Genomic DNA, 23,230 nt, shown 5'->3' with positions numbered 1-23,230 from the left:
CCCAGGAGCATTTGTAACCCTACTCAGATTCCTTCCTTGCAAGAGTGCAAAACTCATGTCAAACATATTAGGAGGCCTTACAGAATTCGTCAAAACATTTCACAAAAAAACATATTCATCGAAATTTTTGACGAAAATATTTCCATTAAAGTTTTCAGCGAAACACGTTTCCATCGAAAATATTTGACATAAAAAAATTTCATCAAAATTCTTTGCAGAATTCAAATTCCGCTGAAAGATTTCGACGGAAACTTTTCGTTAAACTTCTTGACAAAAAAAAATTTTGTTCAAATTTTTAACGGAACACATTTCCATCGAAAATTTTCTAAGAAAAATATTTTCGTCAAGTTTTTTGATAAAAAAACATTTCTATCAAAATTTACAACGGAAAATATTTTGATTAAAAATTTTGACGGAAAAATATTTCGTCAAAATTCTTTACAGAATCTAAATTTCGTCGAAAGTTTCGAATGAAACATTTCCTTCAAATTTTTTGACAAAACAATTTCCGTCAAAATTTTGTCAGAACACATTTCCATCAAATTTATTGACAGAATTCTTTTATCGTTTTAAACATTTGATGGAGGAAATCATTTTCGTCAATACTTTTGACGGAAACTAAATTTTGCCCAAAATTTCGATAGAAAATTTATTTTTGTAAAAATTTTCATCGGCGAAAAAATTCCGACGCTTTTCGACTAGAAATATTCCGATGAAAAAATAGTTTGTGACGAAATTTTCGTCATTTGCAACGTAAAAATTTCATCGAAAATATCATTTTTTTAATATTGTGAAAAGTACATAAATAATTTTGTTAGAAATTTTAAATTTAATTTAATTTATAAAATATATTAATTATATTAATTTAAAAAAAGGGTAAAATGGTAAAAATATCTCATTGACCGTCCATTTTTCTCCCTTACCATTTTTTTAACTCCCAAACAAGGGAAGAGAATATCCTTCAATTTCTTTCCCTTCCTTCCCCTCCCTCCCCTTTGGATTCTCTTCTTTCCCCTTCCCTACAAACTCCCAAACAAAGCCTAAGGAAATTAACAGTGATTTTGTGGAAAGTATGAGATTAAAAGAAAAGAAACAAATGAAAATAATTAAGCATTTGATTATTTAAACAAGATTTTGTTCTGGGGTCGCCATCCAAAAGCTCTTCCAAGGACTTGTAAGGTCTATTTTCAGATGACACAAAAGGAAAGATGACTACTCAATTTCTTTATCTTCATCTTTCCTCTAATTGAGGCAAGCAAGCGGTTGATGAGTTCCTATCCATCCTTCTCTTTTAAGTTTTTAGCTAATTATAATACTGATTTTTATGGTTCTATATTAATGTGAAATCTTGATTTGGGTTAATTCATTTGATGATCTTGCTTGTCTTGGATATTTATAAATGACATTACACTTTTATTTGCTTTGAGCATTTAGCATGGTCATGTGGGCTTCTGTGTTATATTTATTCTTCGAAGCAAGCAAGTATTTTTTTGTGATATTTGTTTGGTTGGCTTGAATAACACTAAAAGGAAAAAAAATAAAAAATAGAATAGAGTCTGATACTTACTGGTGAACATTTATTATCAAATGATGTGTAAGTACAACTATAACAACTCTCTGGAGCTGAACATAGGCATTGAGTATTTTTTTTTTGTTTTTGGAAATATTTCAATTAGTTCATCGCTTCGCGACTAGTCTGATTCGGGGCAGGTACAGAATTATGGCTTTAAACCTTTCTCAAAGGTGATACTGAGAAGGGTCAAATACATGCTCTCACCTCCACTTGCTCAGCTCCTATGCGCCAACTGAGCTATCACCATTTGGTTGCATTGAGTATTTTGGATTGTTGATTTCTGTGTTTTTCTGTTTGAATTTTAATAACAGGGATGGGATATAATATAATTGTGATTGTCTGACATGTTTGAAGCCAATTAGGGATAGACATGCATAAAGAGAAAGAAATGAGAGTATTGTTTATTTGTTATTAATTTATTTTTTACTTAGTTTTATCCAGTGACCTTTTTTTCTAACCTTGTCTCTTGCACATTAAAAAAAAATTTGATGCACAAGATTTTCCAACTTGTAAGAATAGCGATGATGATCAATTGTACGTAATAAGGAGAATATTTTCCAGATTCAAATCTGTGATCTTTTGATTACAAAAAATAACTTTACTAAGACTCCCTTTCCTCTTTAACATCTAAATTGATCAAATATTGCACACCACTTTGCATTTCATTTGCCTATATTTTTATTATTAAGTTGTTAGATAGTTAATAACACTTTGAAGTTTTTCACTGCTAAAAGTCAACATATAATGTCTAAATCCTAACGTGTAGCAATTTGGGTTAACACGGGGGATAACAATGATGATAAATACACAAATAAATACATAGATGTATACATTTGTATGTTGGCATAATTAATGTACGTGAGACGGGCATAGACTATGATGCACGAACACTGACCTGGGACACGACACGACACGCCAACACGTTAATTCTAAAAAATAGCATATTTCGACACGTTGGGACACGTTATGATATTATTTAATATTTTTAATATATATAATATAATTTATATTTAATACATATAACAGTTCATAATAAGTCATATAATCAATCAAATATTCAAATTTCATAACATAAATATAAAAAAATAATAAATTTTCGTACATTGTTAATTTTTCATGTCAAAATTTCATAACAGAAAAAAATTGATTTATAAATAGTTTTTTTTTTTAGTTAATAAAATAAAATTAAGACTAAAAAAAAAACTTTGTCAGGGCGTTGACCACGTGTTAAAAAAATTGACTGCGTGTCGAAAAGTTGACCATGTGTCCCAAAATATAAACAGCATGTTGAACGCGTGTCGGTGTCCAAGATGCATATGTAAAAAAAAAAATGGCGTGTCGGGGTATTGTAGGGTATAGAGTGCAAAAGATATATAGCGATTGAATTCGTGACATTCAATTCTAGAATGAATATGTTTGATTAATTAAGATTTAATAATCATGATCTTTCCAACTTAATGCAAGAATGAAAACTTAATCCTCTAGCTGGACAACTTTCTGGAATACTAAAGATATTATAATACATTATAAAAATATAAAGAATGAAATACATTATTCATATATGATTCATGAGAGTCATTGCTTCCCCAATATATAGAGGCATCAAGACTGTATCCTTTTATTCAACGAATTTGGTGGAACACATGTTGTCATGGTATAATGTATGACTACTTAAAGAGTACCTACAATTCGGCTAAATAGCTCGCTCGTCAAGGCACTCAAATGATGGAAAGGAATGACTGGATAATACGGTAGGATTGTAGCGCCCAAAAGCAACTATGTTAACCGTTAACCTTCGAGATTTTCAGGACAGGTTTTTTAAGAAGCAAGCAGAAATATAAGCAGAAATATAACATCCCTCATAAAATAATTCTAAGCTTTTGGAGCAAATGTGTGAATTAACAGCTATGATCTTGAAAAATACACTTAAAATGACATTATCAACTACTTAAAAAAAATAAAAAATCCAAGTGAATCATTTGTATAGGACCATAAACAGCACCATTCAAGGGAACCAGTGAGTCTATGAGCTACCAATCTGATGTTAAGGATGACTGCCATCCTGTCTTTGGTCATCCAACCTCTGAAAAGGCACATTATTACTCAGATTCATTTGTAACACTACTCAGATTCCTTCCTTGCAAGGGTGAAAAACTCATGTCATATATAGAAGGCCTTACAGCCTGCCTAAAAGGTTCAACACCCTCATTCCGCCGCAGTTGGTCAAGCCCCCCAAACATTGGCAATCCCAGTAAACCATTTTGATTACCATAAACTAAGGCTGATTGGAAATTACGTTGATCATTGGTTGAGTTGTTTAAGTTCGGTGCAAGATCCAATTGAAGAGTTGCATAATAAGAGGATCTAAAAGCACTGACCTTATTAACTTGTTGAGTTGGCTTAAAGCTGATTTTGTTCAGACGTTGTCTATATTTCTGCAGCAATTGCAAAAACAAATAAAGTTATGTGAATGACAAAACTTTGGTTTTATGAAATTAAAGCAGAAAGGAAAAGAAAAACACACCTGAAGATGACTGGCCACATGGTCCCTAGTAAGCAAACAACAAAATGAAGCCCCAAATTATAATACCCTGAAAAAATCTTTCTAAGTTCACTTTTAACTCGCACATCTAAGTTTCATATTTATTAATCAATTATGAATCTCACCCAAAATAAAATTGAAAAGCAAAACCACCATGCGTAACAATTTGTTTTCCCTCTACAAAAAAGACCCAAAATCCCATAAATAATTGACAGTGATGAAGTAAACAAAATGTAATTAAATTATGGGTGTTGATTTTCTTCTGTTGCAGATGAAATCAACACTTTCCTACATGCCCATCGAATCTCGAGCTTTATGGACCCTACATCATTTTGTTTTTTCTGTAAAAGGAGAAAAAAATATCCCTTAAATTATATAAAACCATAAAATCAAAATCTCAATACTTGAAAAAAAAAAGAACAGTAGAAGATTACATATAAAATTATCACATACATATAACAGGTATCTCTATAGGTTGCATGAGCTTAAGCAGCTTAAGTCCATCAATTTCAGGCATGTGTAGTTCACTGATTACAAGGTCAAACTTGTTTTCTCTCAACATCCTCAATACTGTCGTTGCATCTGTAGTTGTGGTTACTGCAAAGTCCATAATTACAATAATTTTTATTCTATATGAACAAAATGAAATAACGCAAATACAAGCATAATACAAAACCTATAAAAATTTCATTAGATGATTTCCATTCATAGGAAAGTAGTTACATCCTGCATTTGAAGCCAATAATTTAATTGAACACAACACAAACAATATCAAAGAGTGATAAAAATTAAAATAATTTTATTAATTAATAGTAACATTGACAGGACATAATGTAAAAAAAGAAGATATTAGAGAGGAAAACAACTCAACTTCATTGATAATTTTACACAAATATATACAGCTGAGTAACAAAGAAATCAACAAAAGATTTGTTACGTTAAAAGCGAAACAGAAGAAACTAAAAGAATCAACTTGACAAATTTAATTTATTAAAAAGATGGAATAAAAAATGTTATAATTCCAAAAATAATACGTCTAGACCAAAAGAAACAAAAGTATACAATGAAAAGGCCACATCCACATTATTTTCAGACAAACTCAATCTTAAAAATTCAAATTTACAAAAAAGAAATTGTTATTATTCCAGTGATATGATGTCTGGAAAAAAAAAAAAAAAAACCCACATCCTAAATATTTTCAAAAAAGAAAGGAAAAGGAAAGAACACAACCAAAAAGTCACACCCTCAATATTGCCAAAATAATAAAGAAAAAGAAAGAAAAATATATTTATACGAGGAAGCTTATACTTATAACTTTTGTTTTACAACCATATTTTAACACCGTTGACAAGTCATATTCTCAATCTTTACAAACAAGAAACAACAGCACACAATCCAAAAGCAAAATCTTCAATTTTTTTGTAAAAATAGAAAAGAAAAAGAAAGAGAGCAGAAGTAACACACCTTGGTATTGACACCTTCCGAACATAGTCTCTAAACTGAAAAGGCTTACTCGGTCGTTATCAACAGCAAGAACACGCATTCCTATCGGAAACCTGTCTCCTATATCATCATTGTTATCATCATTCACCAGTGCCATTGTCTCCTTAGATACCATAAAGAGCAAGATGAATATTGACCGTTCCAGTAGTTATTATTCTGCCTTGTGCTTGTTTGATTGTTACTACAATATATATAGGCTTACCTTACCTCCGTCTTATTCTCTCGGCGAATCTTTTATTTCCTTTTTATTCATTCTTACCATAAATATTTAATATTACAATCAATCTTTCTATAGATTTTTTTTTTCGAATCCTCCTTTCTTATTTTGCAATCATCGTACTAAATCCCTGATAAATATTATGTTTAATTTAGCTACTAATTAAATTTATTATTTATAGTTATATACTAATTTATATTAGCTTCAAATATATTAAAGTTTTTATTACGTAATGTGTATTTATAAAAATAATAATAATAATTGCGTGTGGATGGGATAGCTGAGAAATATATATTTTATTTTCTTCCGAATTTTTTTATTTTAATTATGAAAATTATGACACAGGCTTGGGTTGAGAATAAATTAGCTATATAACTAATAATATTAAAGAGACTAAATATTAAAAAAATAAATATTAACAAATAAAAATATAAGTAATAATAAGTCTTTTTACGGTGTGTGTGTGTGTATATATATATATAGAGATGAGGGATATTCTCACTACCAAAGTTTTCCACCACCAACTTACTACCTATCTAATCACCATTAGATTAACATTTTCTCTTTCTTCAAAAACTTTTTAACATTTTCTCTCTTTGATCCACTGGCGGACCCACGTTGGGTCACATGCGATTTTGGATTTTAATTTTTTTTTTGTAGTTATGTAGGTTATTATTTGTCTCATGGATCAATATTTATAGTAGGAGTAAATATCATTTTAAGTCCCTAACAAAAAATATGGTCTCCATTTTAGTCTCTTATCAAAAATTAGTCTCGAAGAGGTCCCTAAAAAATTCAAAGTGGATCAATTTAATTAAAACTGTGGTCCTCACAAATTCAAAAAAGACATACATTAGTCTCAAAAAGACTAAAATAGGTCCACTTTAAATTTCATAGGGACCAGGTGACACTTTTTTTTTATAATGGACTAAAGTGGGGACCGAATTTTTTGTTAGGGACCAAAAATGATATTTATTCTTATATCAGTTAGCAACGTACAAAGATAATTAAAACAACGTAACAACACAAATGGATTAGAGAGAAAACTTATTCTTCCTCCCCTGTCACGTACCCATTCCCATGATTCCTCATTCTCATGATTTCTTCATCCTTTGTTATGGAAGAAACTAGATTATGAGCGGGTTCAAGCGTTAATTTAAACTTTTTTTACAAAAAAAAATTCGGGGGCACTGCCCCCGAACTCCCGCCACGAAATGTGCAGACATAGAGAAATTTTCCTGGGTCCGCCACTGCTTTGATTCAATGGTGATGTGATAGGTAGTAAGCTAGTAGTAAGAATTTTTGGTAGTTAGAATATCCTCACTCATATATATATATATATATATATGGTTATACTTACTACTGAAAATTTTTACAACTCTTACTACTAAATTAATCATCATTGTTCACAAAAAAAAAAAAAAAATTAATCATCATTAATTTCCACCAATTTAATGGTTATAATTTATTGAGTACACTTATTAATTAATTTTTAATTACCAATAAATTATAAGTGTTACGATTCTTCCCTGATTTATGAGAATCAAATAGGATTAGTTCCCATGATTAATTAAGATGGATTTTATAATTATTTAGCCTTCCTTTTATCGGTATATACCGTAATCGAACATATTTGATAAATCAATAAAATTAAAGCATTCTTCTATATATCACATGAATTTCACTTTTGTTAGTTGATTACCTTCATTTTAAAAAGTGATTTCTCATAACCCCATTGCTTGCAGCAGTTTATCTTAAATTAAGTTAAAAGGTTTTTTTTTACATGTACCCAAAAAAAAAAAAGTTAGAAGTTTTTGGAAAAAGAAAGGACAATAAAATTTTATCACAGTGTACTATGCATACTGACATTTGGTGGAAAAAAGGAAGAACAACATATTTCGAATAAAATTGCAACAACAGTCTTTAACATATTTCTATTCTTTATAAATTCTGTGGAAAAAACAAATTATGAAAAGAAAAATGAGATATAAATTCGGAAAACACTTTTAACTCACAACATAAAGAATTTGCCAAAATAATTTATATGTGTCAAAATTAGTGACAAGGGCTCAGCCAAAATTCAATATATCATCTTGAGAATATAACTAGCAATTACTTTTTACTTCCCGACTAAATCGTTTGGAAAATGTTAAGATTTATCGAGTGACTCTGCAAAGTCAAGAACCAGTAACACCCTGGTCGAGGTACTGGGTCACTGGATCACCGGTTTAATCAGTGGATCACTGGTTCAACTGCATGACCGGTAAGTATATGTAAATCTACAATTTATATAAAAATTAGAAATATACTTAAATACTTGTAAAAATATATATCAATTTCAAATATTTTAATATGAAAATAATAAATTACACATCATTGCCCAACAAAAGATCAATCAAACATATAATATTTGTGATACTAGTGTTTTAAGTTCAGTAAACGTCATCTCTAACTATAAATCAAATCAAAATTCCCTGCATATACATAATCAAGATAATATTAGTGTTGTAAGTACATAATCTATGTAAGTTAATAAGCTACAAATCACTCAAATATTTCAAAAGAAAACAAACTATTTCAAAATTCCTGACACGTGGTCAATGCTCCGACATGTTTTTTTTTTTTTAGTCTTAATTTTATTTTATTAATTAAAAATAAAATAAAAATCATTTATAAATCAATTTTTTTCTGTTACGAAATTTGACATAAAAAGTTAACAAGGTATGATTTTTTTTTTATATTTATGTTATGAAATTTGAATATTTGACTGATTATATGACTTATTATGGACTGTTATAAGTATTAAATATAAATTATATTATATATATTAAAAATATTATTTAATATCCAAATGTGTCTCAACGTGTTGAAATATGCCATTTTTGTCAGCATGTCGTGTCCCGTGTCTGTTGTCAGTGTTTGTGTATCATAGTTCATGTATATATGTCTGTGCTTTAGAGCATGTACAAAATGACGTGGCTTATTTTATTTTTTTAAAATTTTAACAAGCAGGACATTGGATTTGCATTTCAGATTGTTAGTAAAGCGAGATTTTAAGTAGATTAATTCGTTAGAAGAAGAAAATTCTTATTATTACTTTTTTTAAATAAAAAATAAGATGATAAATTTTGGAATCTTCACACTCTGGAATAGGGATGTAAATGGGTTAGGTCGGTCTACAGGGACCTACGGCCCAGCTTATATTAGACTCAGTTTGGCTAACTATAAATAGTAAAATAGAACAAACCTAGGCTTTTAAAAAAATCTATTTAGAAAACAGGTCATAGGCTTTTTGTGTACATGTCGGGCCTATAAACTTACAGGCCGACCTATATCATATTATTTATTTAATATATAATAAATAAAATTTAGTTTACTAATTTTGAATAATAAAATAATATTGTTTTAGTTATTCTTTTGATTGTTGAATGTTTAATAGGCTTAAACAGGCTAACAGGTCTAGGCCTAGGCTTTTATTCTTTAAATACAGGTCAGACCAGACTTGTAATTTGGGGCCTACTCAGACTAATAGACCGCTCAATGTTTTTTACACAGGCCTACCTGGTCTATTTAAGTCAAAGCCTAACCTAGCCTATTTACACTAGAATTATTTTTGTTTTATATCTTCCTTTTGTTTGTGAGTTTTAAGGGAATTGGAGATTTTTAAAAAAATTTCCAAAACCCTTCTTAACCTTCTTCTACCTAATTCTAGATCGAACCTTAAAAACTTTCGTCGACAAACTGAAAGAAAAAGAAACGGTTTAAGCTAGTATTTCGTCGACAAACATATTTTGTTTGACGATAAATTACTTTTAGTTTCTTTTCTTGCCATTAAATCAAATCATCAGAAGAAATGCTCAATCGAGAAAACATTTTTATCAGGTTGTAACATTCTCTCAACATTTTTCTTCCAACGTTTTTTCTTGCGCATCTTGATTGATCAAATATTGCTCATCACTTGGTTCGCATCATTACTCACTTTTTTTTCTTTTCTTTTTAAGTCAAATACGTAGACATAGCGTAAAATTAAAAATGTCCTCAAGTGCAAACCCAATCAACAATTGAATAACGACTAACTTGGGAAACTAACTTTGCTGGAGATTCAACTATATCCATATCATTGATTGGCAACATTGATAAATACACGCCATGGATATGAAGTTGTATTTGATGACATTTTGCTGCAACTAGGAATAATTTCAGGGGTCACCATGCCACAGTTCTTCCAAGGACTTGAAAGGCTCATTTTCTGATACAAATTGTTCTCCTCGAAACATCCTACGCTGTGGAATCTGGCTGATTTTCTTTGATTCAACCTGGCCCAGTTCCCAATCAAATAATTCAAGGTTTTGTTTCATCCTCTCCGTTGAAATGAGATAATATTTGCTGAGTTGTACAGTTGTTGGAATTTTAATCATTGATTACACAATTACATAATCATAGGAGATTTGTATTAAATAGATTAATTTTCACAATGGCACTTGCCCCTTGCTCGTATATCCATCTTAGTGCCAGCTGCATGACAACGATATTGCCCTTGATGAACATAATTGTGTAATTTGTTTATGAACCACTTGGTTATCAAAATGAGAAATTATGTCCACATAAAAAATGTTAGACTTCACGCTATTTTATTTTTATTAAATCACAATGTTTTATTATTATTAAATGGTTGAAAATATTTGAAATTAAGAAATGTTACACTTCACATATGTACTTGGCAACTTGTTTCTCCCTCTTCCTACGTATACTTCATTGAGGCTAAGCCCAAGTGTGCAACAAATGATGAGGTTGCCAGTTGCTTTACTTAACAAATTAAGGATTCTGTTATGAAATATTAGTGCCTTTGTAGAGGATAAGTATCAGTGTTTATGACGATGAGCTGCATGAGAAGAAAGAAGGGAAGACTACTAGAGTGAGTGTTTGATGTTATCAGTAATTTGATATTGAATTAAACTGAAAATGGAGACTGAACTGTTGGTGTTTGTAAAGCCAAAGATGTATCCCTCCAAGGGTATAGTATATCAATCTAGGGGTATTCTTAGTAACCATGGTATGAACAAGGCTATGTTGGAGCTTCCCATGTGTTGTATGCGAAAAAAAGGGGTATGATTAAATGCCTAAATGGCTATGGTGGCTCTACTATTTTGCAGAATAACAGCTCATAAGAAGAAGAATAGATTAGAAGATGCCCCTTCAATGGGAGAAGGGAGTATACAAAGAGGAGAGGCCACTCTCAAGCATGGGAGAAAGGATGAGGAAAGTTGTACCACCTAGCCAAGCCTTGTCTTTGAGACCAGACATGCTGCACCCATTGCCAGTGTACAATGGGCAGCAATGTAGCGAAAGGGGAATCCCCAACGATGAGTCTCTGTGGCTCTTGATAAGGTTCCCTCTAGAAAGTTCTAGAAGTGAGCTATTAATATTGGGCCCAACTTATTGGGCCTAAAAGGATCAGACAGAACAAAGACTATTTCCTTCAATTACAAACACAATTAAGAAAAAAACTTGTGATAGTAAAAATCACAAGACACTAACAGTGAAATATGCAGAAAATAACAAGCTAAACACTAAGGAAAATGACCAAGACTCACTCTCCAAGACCAACAAACGTAGGTCCTACAGAGTTCTCAATTCTTCACTCCAAATTGTTCAATTTATGCGTCGCCCCCCACCTTATGGTCCACCTCTATATAAGAGAGTCTTCAACCCTTTGCATGTGTATGTGAGGTGTCTTATACACCGGAATAGAGTGTGTGATGAATCCTCATAATGGGGGCCATTCCGAGACTAAGGTTGCCGTGTTTAGTACTAGGATCATCATTTTTGGTGATATGATACATTTAATACGTAAATACGATTGGGATTACTGTTTGTCTTATGTTAATAAGTGAAGCATTGGACAACATGACCAGGAGGGGTCCATAACACTCTCAATTTGAACTGTTGCTTTGTGGAATGACAAGGAGAAAAAAATCATTTTTCTCATCAAACAAGAAAATATGCAAAGAAATCTATTTACTAAAAAGGAATGGACCTATTGGTTTACTCCTTTACTTAAAAGTTTAAAACTTCATGGTTACTAAAGTTATATAATGCAGGGTAGTTTAAGACTGAGATGGTAAGAGCACCTGAGCCACGCTCTTCTGTCTTGTTCGAGCGATTTCTGTAAGGATTAGGTTCTCCATCACTGCATTTGTACCCCACAAAGTTTTGTAAGCTCCTAGTGGTGACCATGCACTCACATGGATTCCTTCCTGCTTGCAGAATTCTCTAAGGTTCTGTTGCCTTGCTAACAGTTATGCAAGTATACGCGACAACAAGTAATATATGGCTTTTTGTGAGTCCCAGTTATCGTTCCCACAAGGATCTTTGCGTTCTAACTTGGAATAAATTGGTAATTGCTAAACATAACTAAAAATAAAATAAAATCAAATTAAACGCTACTACTATTCTAAACTAGTACGCTGAAAATGGTTTTGTGGAGATTTTCTCTTTTTAAAACAGTGATTTTAGTTGATGAAAAGATTTTTACTAACTGCCTAGAAAAATAACTTAACTAAAAGACTTGTAAAATAATTTTTTAATAATTTTCTTTTAAGTTTTAAAACAGAAAAATAATTTCAGATTTGAACAAAAAAAACAAGTGACAAAAATTGGGTTTAAAACAGAGTTTGGAAGTAATTTGGGTGTCAATTTCCCCTTCCCTCATTTGTCATTAAGATGCTTTAACAGAAAACAAAAATTGCTTCCAGTTTAACGAAAATACTAAAGTAATTGCTGTTTTCCAACAACAGTTTTCTTCCACTGACAACAGTTGGCATATCCCTATGTCACTGTTGTTTTAGGAACTTGAAATACAATTTTCACAAGTTAAATGGGGGTAAAATTAAAAATGTCCTCAAGTGCAAACCCAATCAACAATTGAATAACGACTAACTTGGGAAACTAACTTTGCTGGAGATTCAACTATATCCATATCATTGATTGGCAACATTGATAAATACACGCCATGGATATGAAGTTGTATTTGATGACATTTTGCTGCAACTAGGAATAATTTCAGGGGTCACCATGCCACAGTTCTTCCAAGGACTTGAAAGGCCCATTTTCTGATACAAATTGTTCTCCTCGAAACATCCTACGCTGTGGAATCTGGCTGATTTTCTTTGATTCAACCTGGCCCAGTTCCCAATCATATAATTCAAGGTTTTGTTTCATCCTCTCCGTTGAAATGAAATAATATTTGCTGAGTTGTACAGTTGTTGGAATTTTAATCATTGATTACACAATTACATAATCATAGGAGATTTGTATTAAATAGATTAATTTTCACAATGGCACTTGCCCCTTGCTCGTATATCCATCTTAGTGCCAGCTGCATGACAACGATATTGCCCTTGATGAACATAATTGTGTAATTTGTTTATGAACCACTTGGTTATCAAAATGAGAAATTATGTCCACATAAAAAATGTTAGACTTCACGCTATTTTATTTTTATTAAATCACAATGTTTTATTATTATTAAATGGTTGAAAATATTTGAAATTAAGAAATGTTACACTTCACATATGTACTTGGCAACTTGTTTCTCCCTCTTCCTACGTATACTTCATTGAGGCTAAGCCCAAGTGTGCAACAAATGATGAGGTTGCCAGTTGCTTTACTTAACAAATTAAGGATTCTGTTATGAAATATTAGTGCCTTTGTAGAGGATAAGTATCAGTGTTTATGACGATGAGCTGCATGAGAAGAAAGAAGGGAAGACTACTAGAGTGAGTGTTTGATGTTATCAGTAATTTGATATTGAATTAAACTGAAAATGGAGACTGAACTGTTGGTGTTTGTAGAGCCAAAGATGTATCCCTCAAAGGGTATAGTATATCAATCTAGGGGTATTCTTAGTAACAATGGTATGAACCAAGGCTATGTTGGAGCTTCCCATGTGTTGTATGCGAAAAAAAGGGTATGTGTAAATGCCTAAATGGCTATGGTTGCTCTACTATTTTGCAGAATAACAGCTCATAAGAAGAAGAATAGATTAGAAGATGCCCCTTCAATGGGAGAAGGGAGTATACAAAGAGGAGAGGCCACTCTCAAGCATGGGAGAAAGGATGAGGAAAGTTGTACCACCTAGCCAAGCCTTGTCTTTGAGACCAGGCATGCTGCACCCATTGCCAGTGTACAATGGGCAGCAATGTAGCGAAAGGGGAATCCCCAACGATGAGTCTCTGTGGCTCTTGATCAGGTTCCCTCTAGAAAGTTCTAGAAGTGAGCTCTTAATATTGGGCCCAACTTATTGGGCCTAAAAGGATCAGACAGAACAAACACTATTTCCTTCAATTACAGACACAATTAAGAAAAAAAACTTGTGATAGTAAAAATCACAAGACACTAACAGTGAAATATGCAGAAAATAACAAGCTAAACACTAAGGAAAATGACCAAGACTCACTCTCCAAGACCAACAAACGTAGGTCCTAAAGAGTTCTCAATTCTTCACTCCAAATTGTTCAATTCATGCGTCGCCCCCCACCTTATGGTCCACCTCTATATAAGAGAGTCTTCAACCCTTTGCATGTGTATGTGAGGTGTCTTATACACTGGAATAGAGTGTGTGATGAATCCTCGTAATGGGGGCCATTCCGAGACTAAGGTTGTCGTGTTTAGTACTAGGATCATCATTTTTGGTGATATGATACATTTAATGCGTAAATACTATTGGGATTACTGTTTCTCTTATGTTAATAAGTGAAGCATTGGACAACATGACCAGGAAGGGTCCATAACACTCTCAATTTGAACTGTTGCTTTGTGGAATGACAAGGAGAAAAAATCATTTTTCTCATCAAACAAGAAAATATGCAAAGAAATCTATTTACTAAAAAGGAATGGACCTATTGGTTTACTCCTTTACTTAAAAGTTTAAACTTCATGGTTACTAAAGTTATATAATGCAGGGTAGTTTAAGACTGAGATGGTAAGAGCACCTGAGCCACGCTCTTCTGTCTTGTTCGAGCGATTTCCATAAGGATTGGGTTCTCCATCACTGCATTTATACCCCACAAAGTTTTGTAAGCTCCTAGTGGTGACCATGCACTCACATGGATTCCTTCCTGCTTGCAGAATTCTCTAAGGTTATGTTGCCTTGCTAACAGTTATGCAAGTATGAGCGCAAGTATACGCGACAACAAGAGTACATGATAAACAAACTGGAATAAACTATATAAACATCAAAACATCATCTAATAACAATGAGTTCCAGGTACTCTTTCAACCCAACTCTAAGAGAATTAGCTCATCACCACAGGTTGATGAGCTAACATACAGCAAGAGTACATGATAAAAACAGAAACTTAAAAATGTACTAAAAATAAAACTCAGGAGCTATCAACAGCCGATAGCCCTGAAGCAGTGCTCATAAAAAATTAGAAAACATAAAATACTAAAAATCGAAAACAGAAACAGAAAACAGTAACATAAAAATATTCTAAGAGCAAAAATAAAATTCAGTCGAGAGAAGAGAGGTAGGGAGAGAGTATCCTACAAAAATGCCTTTATCCCTTTCTTTATAGCTGATCCCAAATCACCTCCTCCACCGTACGTATGCTCCTCGCTCCACTCGATCGTGGGTGTCCCTTGCGCGATCAGCAACGCACCCCAAAAGCAGCTCCAGCTACAACTACTAACAACCTCCAGCTCGTCAACTTGTTTGGATTTTTTATTGTCTTCAAAAATCGGGTAGGGTTTGTGTTGTGGGTGGTTCGATTCAAGAAAAGAATCATGGTGGCGTTAGGGTTCTGTGTCTTCGACTGATTATGAAGGGCGGTCTAGATCGGTGAAGGGATTTGGAATGAGCGGTTGAGATGAGGGTCTAGATGGAGGTGGGTTTTCTTGGACGGTTTGAGTGCTAGGTTTTTTTCATCCTTTCTGATCTTTCTCACGATTCTGCCTTTGTCTCTTGTTTCCCTTCTTTTCTTTCTTTTCTCACTTTTCTTCTTTTCTTCTTTGGGCCATTGGTTGGTTGGTCTTCATCTGGCCCATTCTTTTATTTTCTTCTTTTGGTTTGGCTTTTTCCACCTTTGTTTCTTTATTTTCTTACTTCGGGCTTCTGATCAACAAAGGATTGCCCAATTTTTCTTCATTCTTTTTGCTTGGAGAAATAACACTAATTTGGGCCTGAAACATACAAAATCAGCCCATTAGTATTAAAATCAGAATTCTTCACTTCAATGCAATATTTGGGGTTTTAATTTACAAAAGATATCCCTTTCATTCCCATTTTAACATCAAAACACATGTTCAAAGTCACAAATCATGGACTTATCAGGTTCCCCTGCTGCCATGATGGGCTCATTTCCACCTAAAACCAATTGAATGGGATCACCAATAAGTGTTCATCACTGTGTCAAAATCAAGCTTCCTTTGCTAAATTTTCATGCCTGATTGACAGCAGGAAGGATAGTAGCATTTTTTAAGAGTTGGTTGAGCTTTTTGATGCCAAAGTTGCTGACACCAATAGACTTGGCTAAACCAAATCTGTGGCACTCTTCCATAGCTTCCCATGTTCCTTTTATGTCAAAGGGCAGCACATCCTCCTTTGACATATGAAAAAATTCAACTCCAGGTTTCAGCCTCACTGGCCAATGAATCAAATAGAGATCCACATACTCCAGTCCCAGCTTCCTAAACAGTTTCAAGGAAACTTAGAAAACAAGCATCATCCAGAGGGAGATTACAAATAGAGAAATTAACAAACTTGGGAAGAGGGTTATACTCAACTGCAGTGTGGTTTTTAGTGCTGGAAGAACAAGGTCATGTTGTGTATCAGTGCAGCAAAGTTTTGAAGTGATGAAGACTTCATCACGGCCTTTTATAAGGCCTAGCTCTAAAGCCTTTGCCACAGCTTTTCCTAGAGGCTCCTCGCTTCCATAGAAAAAAGCAGTGTTAAAGTGTCTGTATCCAACTTAAAAGTCATCAATGAAGATTGAGGTGAGAGCTTCATGTGGTGGAAGAGTATGTGCTGCAGTTACTAGGCCTATTAGTGGCATCTTTTTCCCTGAGTTTAGTGTTACCTCTAGGATTTTCTTTGCATCCATATTCTCTCAGTGTGTTTGGTTTGTGTAAAATGTGACTACAATATGTATAGGTGTTTCTGATAAGTACTCAGCGAGTTGAGATATGTTTGGTCTTAATTGTTAGAAATTTTATAGAATTCAAATGTTATGATAAGAAGTTGGGTGCGAAGAGATATGTCTTTACATTGTTGGACAAACATAACTATTACTAGTGAACATGTATGACTTTTCACCGTCGAACAGTCACGACTCTTCACTGCCAACAGGCACCATTCATCATGACCGGTCAAGATTTATAAATAAGGAAAAAAATCAAAATAAACTAGTTACTTTTTTGAAGTTTAATATTTTTTTGTATTATTAATTTCTGTTATTCTATTTAAAGTTTAGCTATTACTAGTGAAAAAGTATGACTTTTTATCGTCGAACAATCACGACTCTTCACTGCCAACAGACACCATTCATCATGACTGGTCAAGATTTATAAATAAGGAAAAAAATCAAAATAAAATGGTTACTTTTTTGAAGTTTAATATTTTTTTGTATTATTAATTTGTGTTATTCTATTTAAAGTTTAATAACAAGAATATGATATAATATAATTGTGGTACTCTGACAACTTGATTTGCTTAAAGTCAATAGATAGACTGAAAGAGAAAAAAAGAATAAAAAGGAATGATATTTTTTTAAGGCTTAAAGCATATCCCGTCGTTGACATTCCACAAATTAATAATACTTTGTTGGGGAAGGTTATATTTATAAATTTTTTGTTTACAAACTACACTAAGTATGACCGGTTATACTTTAATCAAGAGTATGACCGGTCATACTTAGTGTAATTTGTAAAAAAAATTGTAAACGGATCCTTCCCCTACTTTGTTTCTTCCTTCTTAAGATATGAACAATGGGGGAAGAAGTATTTAATTCATTAATTAAGCACCCTTTGTTTCTTTAGATAAAAAGTTTAGATGAGAAAGCACCTCGCTTGCAAGACCAGAGACAGAGAAAAATCTTAGAATCGAATATAAACCACCTCGAACGTGTGCAAAATGTTGGATTAGATATGCCAATCCTCATTGTCAATTGGGGAGTGAGTCCTGTCATGTATTTATTAACATGACCATGTTATGTGAGAGAATCATAATCACACAAAGATAGTATTTATTAAAATGACCATGTTATATGAGAGAATCATAATCATACAAAGATGGATTAATAATAATCAGATAAGAGAGAAAAAATAGATTGAAATAAGTAGTTACAAAATCATTAGTGTTGATTCACCTTTATATGGTTAAGATTCTTCCATGTAATATGATCATGTTAAATAAAATATGAGAGGATTCGTTTTCTTGTCAAGCACCCTCCTTCACAAAAAATATAAAATAAAAATTGGAAGTGTTTTAAACCTGAAATCTGAAAGAAAAAGAAACGGTTTAAGCAAGTATTTCAACGACAGACATATTTTCTTTCATGATAAATTACTTATATTTTCTTTTCTTGCCATGAAATCAAATCATCAGAAGAAATTTTCAATAGAGAAATTATTTTTATCAGGGTATAACATTCTCACATATTGAGTTTTACTTCCAACGTTTTTTCTTGCACAGCTTGATTGATAAAATATTGCTCATCATTTTGTTCGCATATCACTCATATTCCTTTTTTATTTTAAAGTTGTTGATAGTTTATAACACTTTGAAGTTGTTCACTCCTAAATGCCAACATATAATATCTAGGAGGGGTGATATTTTTACTATCCCATTTTTCTATTATCACTCTAATTATCGTTGGATCCCACTTTTCAACAGACAATATCTGAAAAGTTTTTGAAAAGAAAGAAAAGAAAAACAATTTTTGATGTACTCCCCAAAGTACATAGTTATATTAGAGTGATAGTAGAAATAATTGATAGTATAAATATCCTACCTCAATATCTAATCTCAAAGTCAAATACGTAGACATAGTATAAACCTAAAACAATACATAAGTGCAAACCCAATAAACATATTTATAAATCCACGACATTGGTATGAAGTGTTGAGGAATCCAAGTGTGAATGATTGAGTGAAAAAGGTCCCACATTGGTTAAGAATGGACTAAGTGAGCACTATATAAGTGGAAGGACCCATGCACCTAATGCCTTAAGGTTTTGGGTTTGATTGTGGAGTTCCGAGCCCACTTAATGTTGCTGCTCACTTGGTCCATGGTTGGCGGTGTCTCCCCGCCATGAGCTCCCCGTGCAGACAATACTTGCATCTGGCACAGCTACAGCTATATAGTGCTCTTGTGGACAATTTTTATTTTTAATTCACATCGACAAGATCTTTGTGAGAACGATAACTGAGATTCAAAGACCCTAAATTACTTGTGATTGGATATACTTGCGCAATTCTTACACAAACAAGGCCAACATTGCGTGTGAAAGTTTTGGTCACCTTAAATTGTGTCATCGATTCGATTTGACTTCTAATTTGTAATGTTCGATCCTGTGATCTTGGTCTCCAAGATCATTTGTAATGTTGGTTGAATAATTATCTGATCCTATATATTTTGAACTGTTCATATAAGCATTTGGTCATACGTAGGGGTGTAATTGGCTCCACCTATATTAGTCCTGACTTAGCCTATTACAAATAATAAAATAGAACAGGCCTAGGCTTTTAAGAAAATCTATTTCGAAAACAAGTCATAAACTTTTTTGTACATGTCGGGCCTATTAGCCTACAAGTCGGCCTATATTATATTATTTATGTTAAAAATATAAATAAAATTATTATTTTAATTATTTTGAATAATAAAGAAATATTATTTTAATTATTCTTTTAATTGTTGAATGTTTAATAGGTTTAAACAGGCTAACAAGCTTAGGTTAAAACTTTTATTTTTTAAACATAAGTCAAGCCAGACTTATATTTCGGGGCCTACACAGACTAACAGGTCAGGTGAGACTAAATGTTTTTAACACAAACCTAGCCTATTTAAGGCAAAACCTAGCCTAGCTTAACCTAACCTATTTACACCGCTAGTCATACGTATTTTATAAAACTTTTACATCAGATATTTTGTTTTAAACACCAGGAGTTTTATGTTATGCTATATTAAAACATTGGTTTAAAGTTTTTTTGATGTTGAGAGAGATATAATTATTTTTATATATACACATAAAAGTATATGAGCTTCAAATATTTTTTTCTCTTTATTTTCCTAACATGATCTCTTTAATTACTTGTTTGAGACAAGTCAGCCTCTCAGATTTCCTTATAAACTTAACTTTTTGAGCCAATTACGAATGAGATTAATCTTAAGTTAGAGTTTAGTATCAATTAAAGCGGCCCCTCCCCAAAGATCTCACATACTTCTGTAAGTAGATAAGTATCTCCAACAAGAAACTTTAAATCCTTTAAATGTCGTAAAAATTAACATATACTGTAATTTTCAAACAAAAATATTTATTGGCAGACTTATTAATGAGTAATTTTTAAAAGAACTCCACTTTCATCATTGTTTTTTTTTTTTCTTTTTTTCTTTTTTCTTTTTTTACCGCTGGCACCACATAAGTATGTTATATATTGGGATAGGAGTTTATCGCTTTTGAAGTGAAAGAACAGAAAGGGTTATTTGTTTTTTTTAAGCGGTGGTTTATATTTCACCTTGCAAACGGTAACACTAACACAGTTCTTTTCTGTTTGATGAATTTTAGGATTGCTATTCATTCTGTTCTTTTATTTAAACTTGTGTATGATGCTGATTTTGATTTTGATGGTTCTATATTAATATGTATGAATTCTTGATTTGGTTTAATTTCATTTGATAATTCACTTGATGAAACATATATACATGATATTACAGTGTTATTTACTTTGAGCAATTAGCATGATCATGTGGGATGGAACCTAGAGCTTGAATGATCGAAGCCAACAACTGTTTTTTGTGATATTTGTTTCATTGCTCACAATCTATTTGATACAAAACCTCAGTGACAGAAACTCACACTTCTTCCCTGAATTAAAACTACAAGCCCTTGCTGCAAACTATGGCAGCTCCTTTCGGAAGAGAAACACCTAAGTGATGATTTTATAAATTCATATTCTAATATTTTTTCCTCTTTCTTCCCTTATCACCATTCTTCCCTTATCACCATTCATTCACTTTTAGGATTCTCTTACATGACAGGATTATGTTAAATAATACACTAGAGGATACACTCCCATCTATAAATAATATTCAATAGCACAAGATATGGTGTACCTCTAAATTATCAAGAGTAGGACAGAATGAAGTGAGTTTTTATTAGAGACTAATCTCCTTCACTATGAATATTTTGATGGATAGATCCTAGTTACTTACGTTTAGGAAAAGTTACTAACAATACAACAAAACAGGCATAACAAGTTAATAACCAAATCTTATCCCATTAAATGGGTTGGCAACATTGATAAATCCACTCCATGGGTATGGAGTTATACACAAACATATATTTGGATGACATTTTGCTGCTACAAGGAATGATTTCAGGGTTCTCCATCCCACAGTTCTTCCAAGGACTTGAAGGGCCCGTTTTCTGATACAAATTGTTCTCCAGTAACTGTCCTACGCTGTGGAATCTGGCTCAATTTTTGTAATTCCTCCTGGCTCAGTTCCCAATCAAATATTTCAAGGTTTTGTTTCATCCTCTCCTTGTTGAAGCTTTTCGCAATGGGGCTTGTCCCTTGCTCGTATATCCATCTTAGTGCTACCTGTATAATTTGTTTATGAACCACCAGGTTATCAAAATGAGAGATTAAGTCCAAATAAAAAACGGATACTCCATACAACATTATTTCTTATTTATAACTTGAGTAACGATACACTCACACACTCTTTACATACTCTCGTGCAAGTCATTACTTTAGTCCCGGTGAAACTGTGAAACTTTTTCTGAATGGTCAAAGATTGTGCGCGTACCATACACAGGTTTATTTTTATTGATTGATTGAAATAAAAAAAAATGTTTCACTTTTCATATGTACTTGGCAAATTGTCTCTCCCCCTTTGAGTGGTTGCATTGTGGAATAACAAGGAGAAAAAAAATCCTGCTTAACTCTGTACTTTTACAAGTGATCTCTATAACTTTTTCTTAAAAGCATTTTTCACATCCAACAAGAAAACATTCAGAGAAATAAAGCACAGCCAACCATCATGTCGATCGATGACATGGGGTTGTTCGAGGTTAACCAATGGCCTCGAGTACGAGTCCTGGGTACGCAGCTGTGTTAAAAACTTTGTTGGAAAAGTTTTAATGTCTTTGTGGCCTTATTCGGCTAGACTGGATCAATCCTATGCCATTAAGCTCTCAACATAGGTCTTGGAAATGCTCAGACCTATTGTGTGGGTTTATATTAGATAGCCTTATCTTGCATTTGCAAAAGACTGATTACATGAATTTACGTTCCCACAAACCAACCTATTGGTTTACTAAACTCTTTATTTAAAGTTTAAAACTTCATGGTGACAATAGTTAAAATGCGGAGTAGTTCAAGTCTGAGATAGTAAGAGCACCTGAGCCACGCTCTTCTGTCTTGCACGAGCTATTTCCATAAGGATTGGGTTTTCCATCACTGCATTTGAACCCCACGAAGTTTTGTATGCTCCTAGTGGTGACCATGCACTCACATGGATTCCTTCCTGCTTGCAGAATTCTCTAAGTTTCCCCTGCTGCCATGATGGGTTCATTTCCACCTAAAACCAATTGAATGGGGTCACCAACAAGTGTTCATCACTGTGTCAAAATCAATCTTCCATTGCTAAATTTTCATACCTGATTGACCGCAGCAATGAATCAAATAGAGATCTACATACTCCAGCCCCAGCTTCCTAAACAGTTTCAAGGAAACATAGAAAACAAGCATCATCCAGAGGAAGATTACAAATAGAGAAATTAACAAACTTGGGAAGAGGGTTATACTCAACTGCAGTGTGGTTTTTAGAGCTGGAAGAACAAGGTCATGTTGTGCATCAGTGCACCAAAGTTTTGAAGTGATGAAGACTTCATCACGGCCTTTTATAAGGCCTAGCTCTAAAGCCTTTGCCACAGCTTTTCCTAGAGGCTCCTCGCTTCCATAGAGAGAAGCAGTGTCAAAGTGTCTGTATCCAACATCAAAGCCATCAATGAAGATGGAAATGAGAGCTTCTTGTGGTGTAAGAGGATTTGGTGCAGTTCCCATGCCTATCAGTGGCATCTTTTGCCCTGAGCATAGTATCACCTCTGGAATTTTCTTTACTTCCATATTCTCTCAGGGTGTTTAGTCTATGTTAAATGTGACTAGAATATA

General features: G+C 33.0%; 1 protein-coding gene and 1 pseudogene across 1 annotated transcript; both read right to left on the bottom strand.

Moving 5' to 3' along the window:
• Positions 1–12,897: 12,897 nt before the first annotated feature.
• On the bottom strand, positions 12,898–16,937 carry LOC133308025 (protein REDOX 2-like; annotated as a pseudogene).
• Positions 16,938–21,229: 4,292 nt separating this feature from the next.
• LOC133308027 (methylecgonone reductase-like) lies at positions 21,230–23,185 on the bottom strand. Its single transcript, XM_061508611.1, has 4 exons — positions 22,869–23,185; positions 22,721–22,772; positions 22,458–22,637; positions 21,230–21,655 (listed from the first exon to the last, which is right to left on the bottom strand). Exons 1-4 carry the CDS (start codon positions 23,183–23,185, stop codon positions 21,431–21,433), a joined length of 774 nt encoding a protein of 257 aa, XP_061364595.1. The 3' UTR covers positions 21,230–21,430.
• Positions 23,186–23,230: the final 45 nt, after the last annotated feature.

This window comes from Gastrolobium bilobum, unplaced genomic scaffold, assembly GCF_033153095.1.
Source record: "Gastrolobium bilobum isolate Gb01-03AN ecotype WA unplaced genomic scaffold, APGP_CSIRO_Gbil_v1 utg125487, whole genome shotgun sequence".
NCBI lineage: Eukaryota > Viridiplantae > Streptophyta > Magnoliopsida > Fabales > Fabaceae > Gastrolobium > Gastrolobium bilobum.
This window is presented reverse-complemented; position numbering and strand designations above follow the sequence as displayed.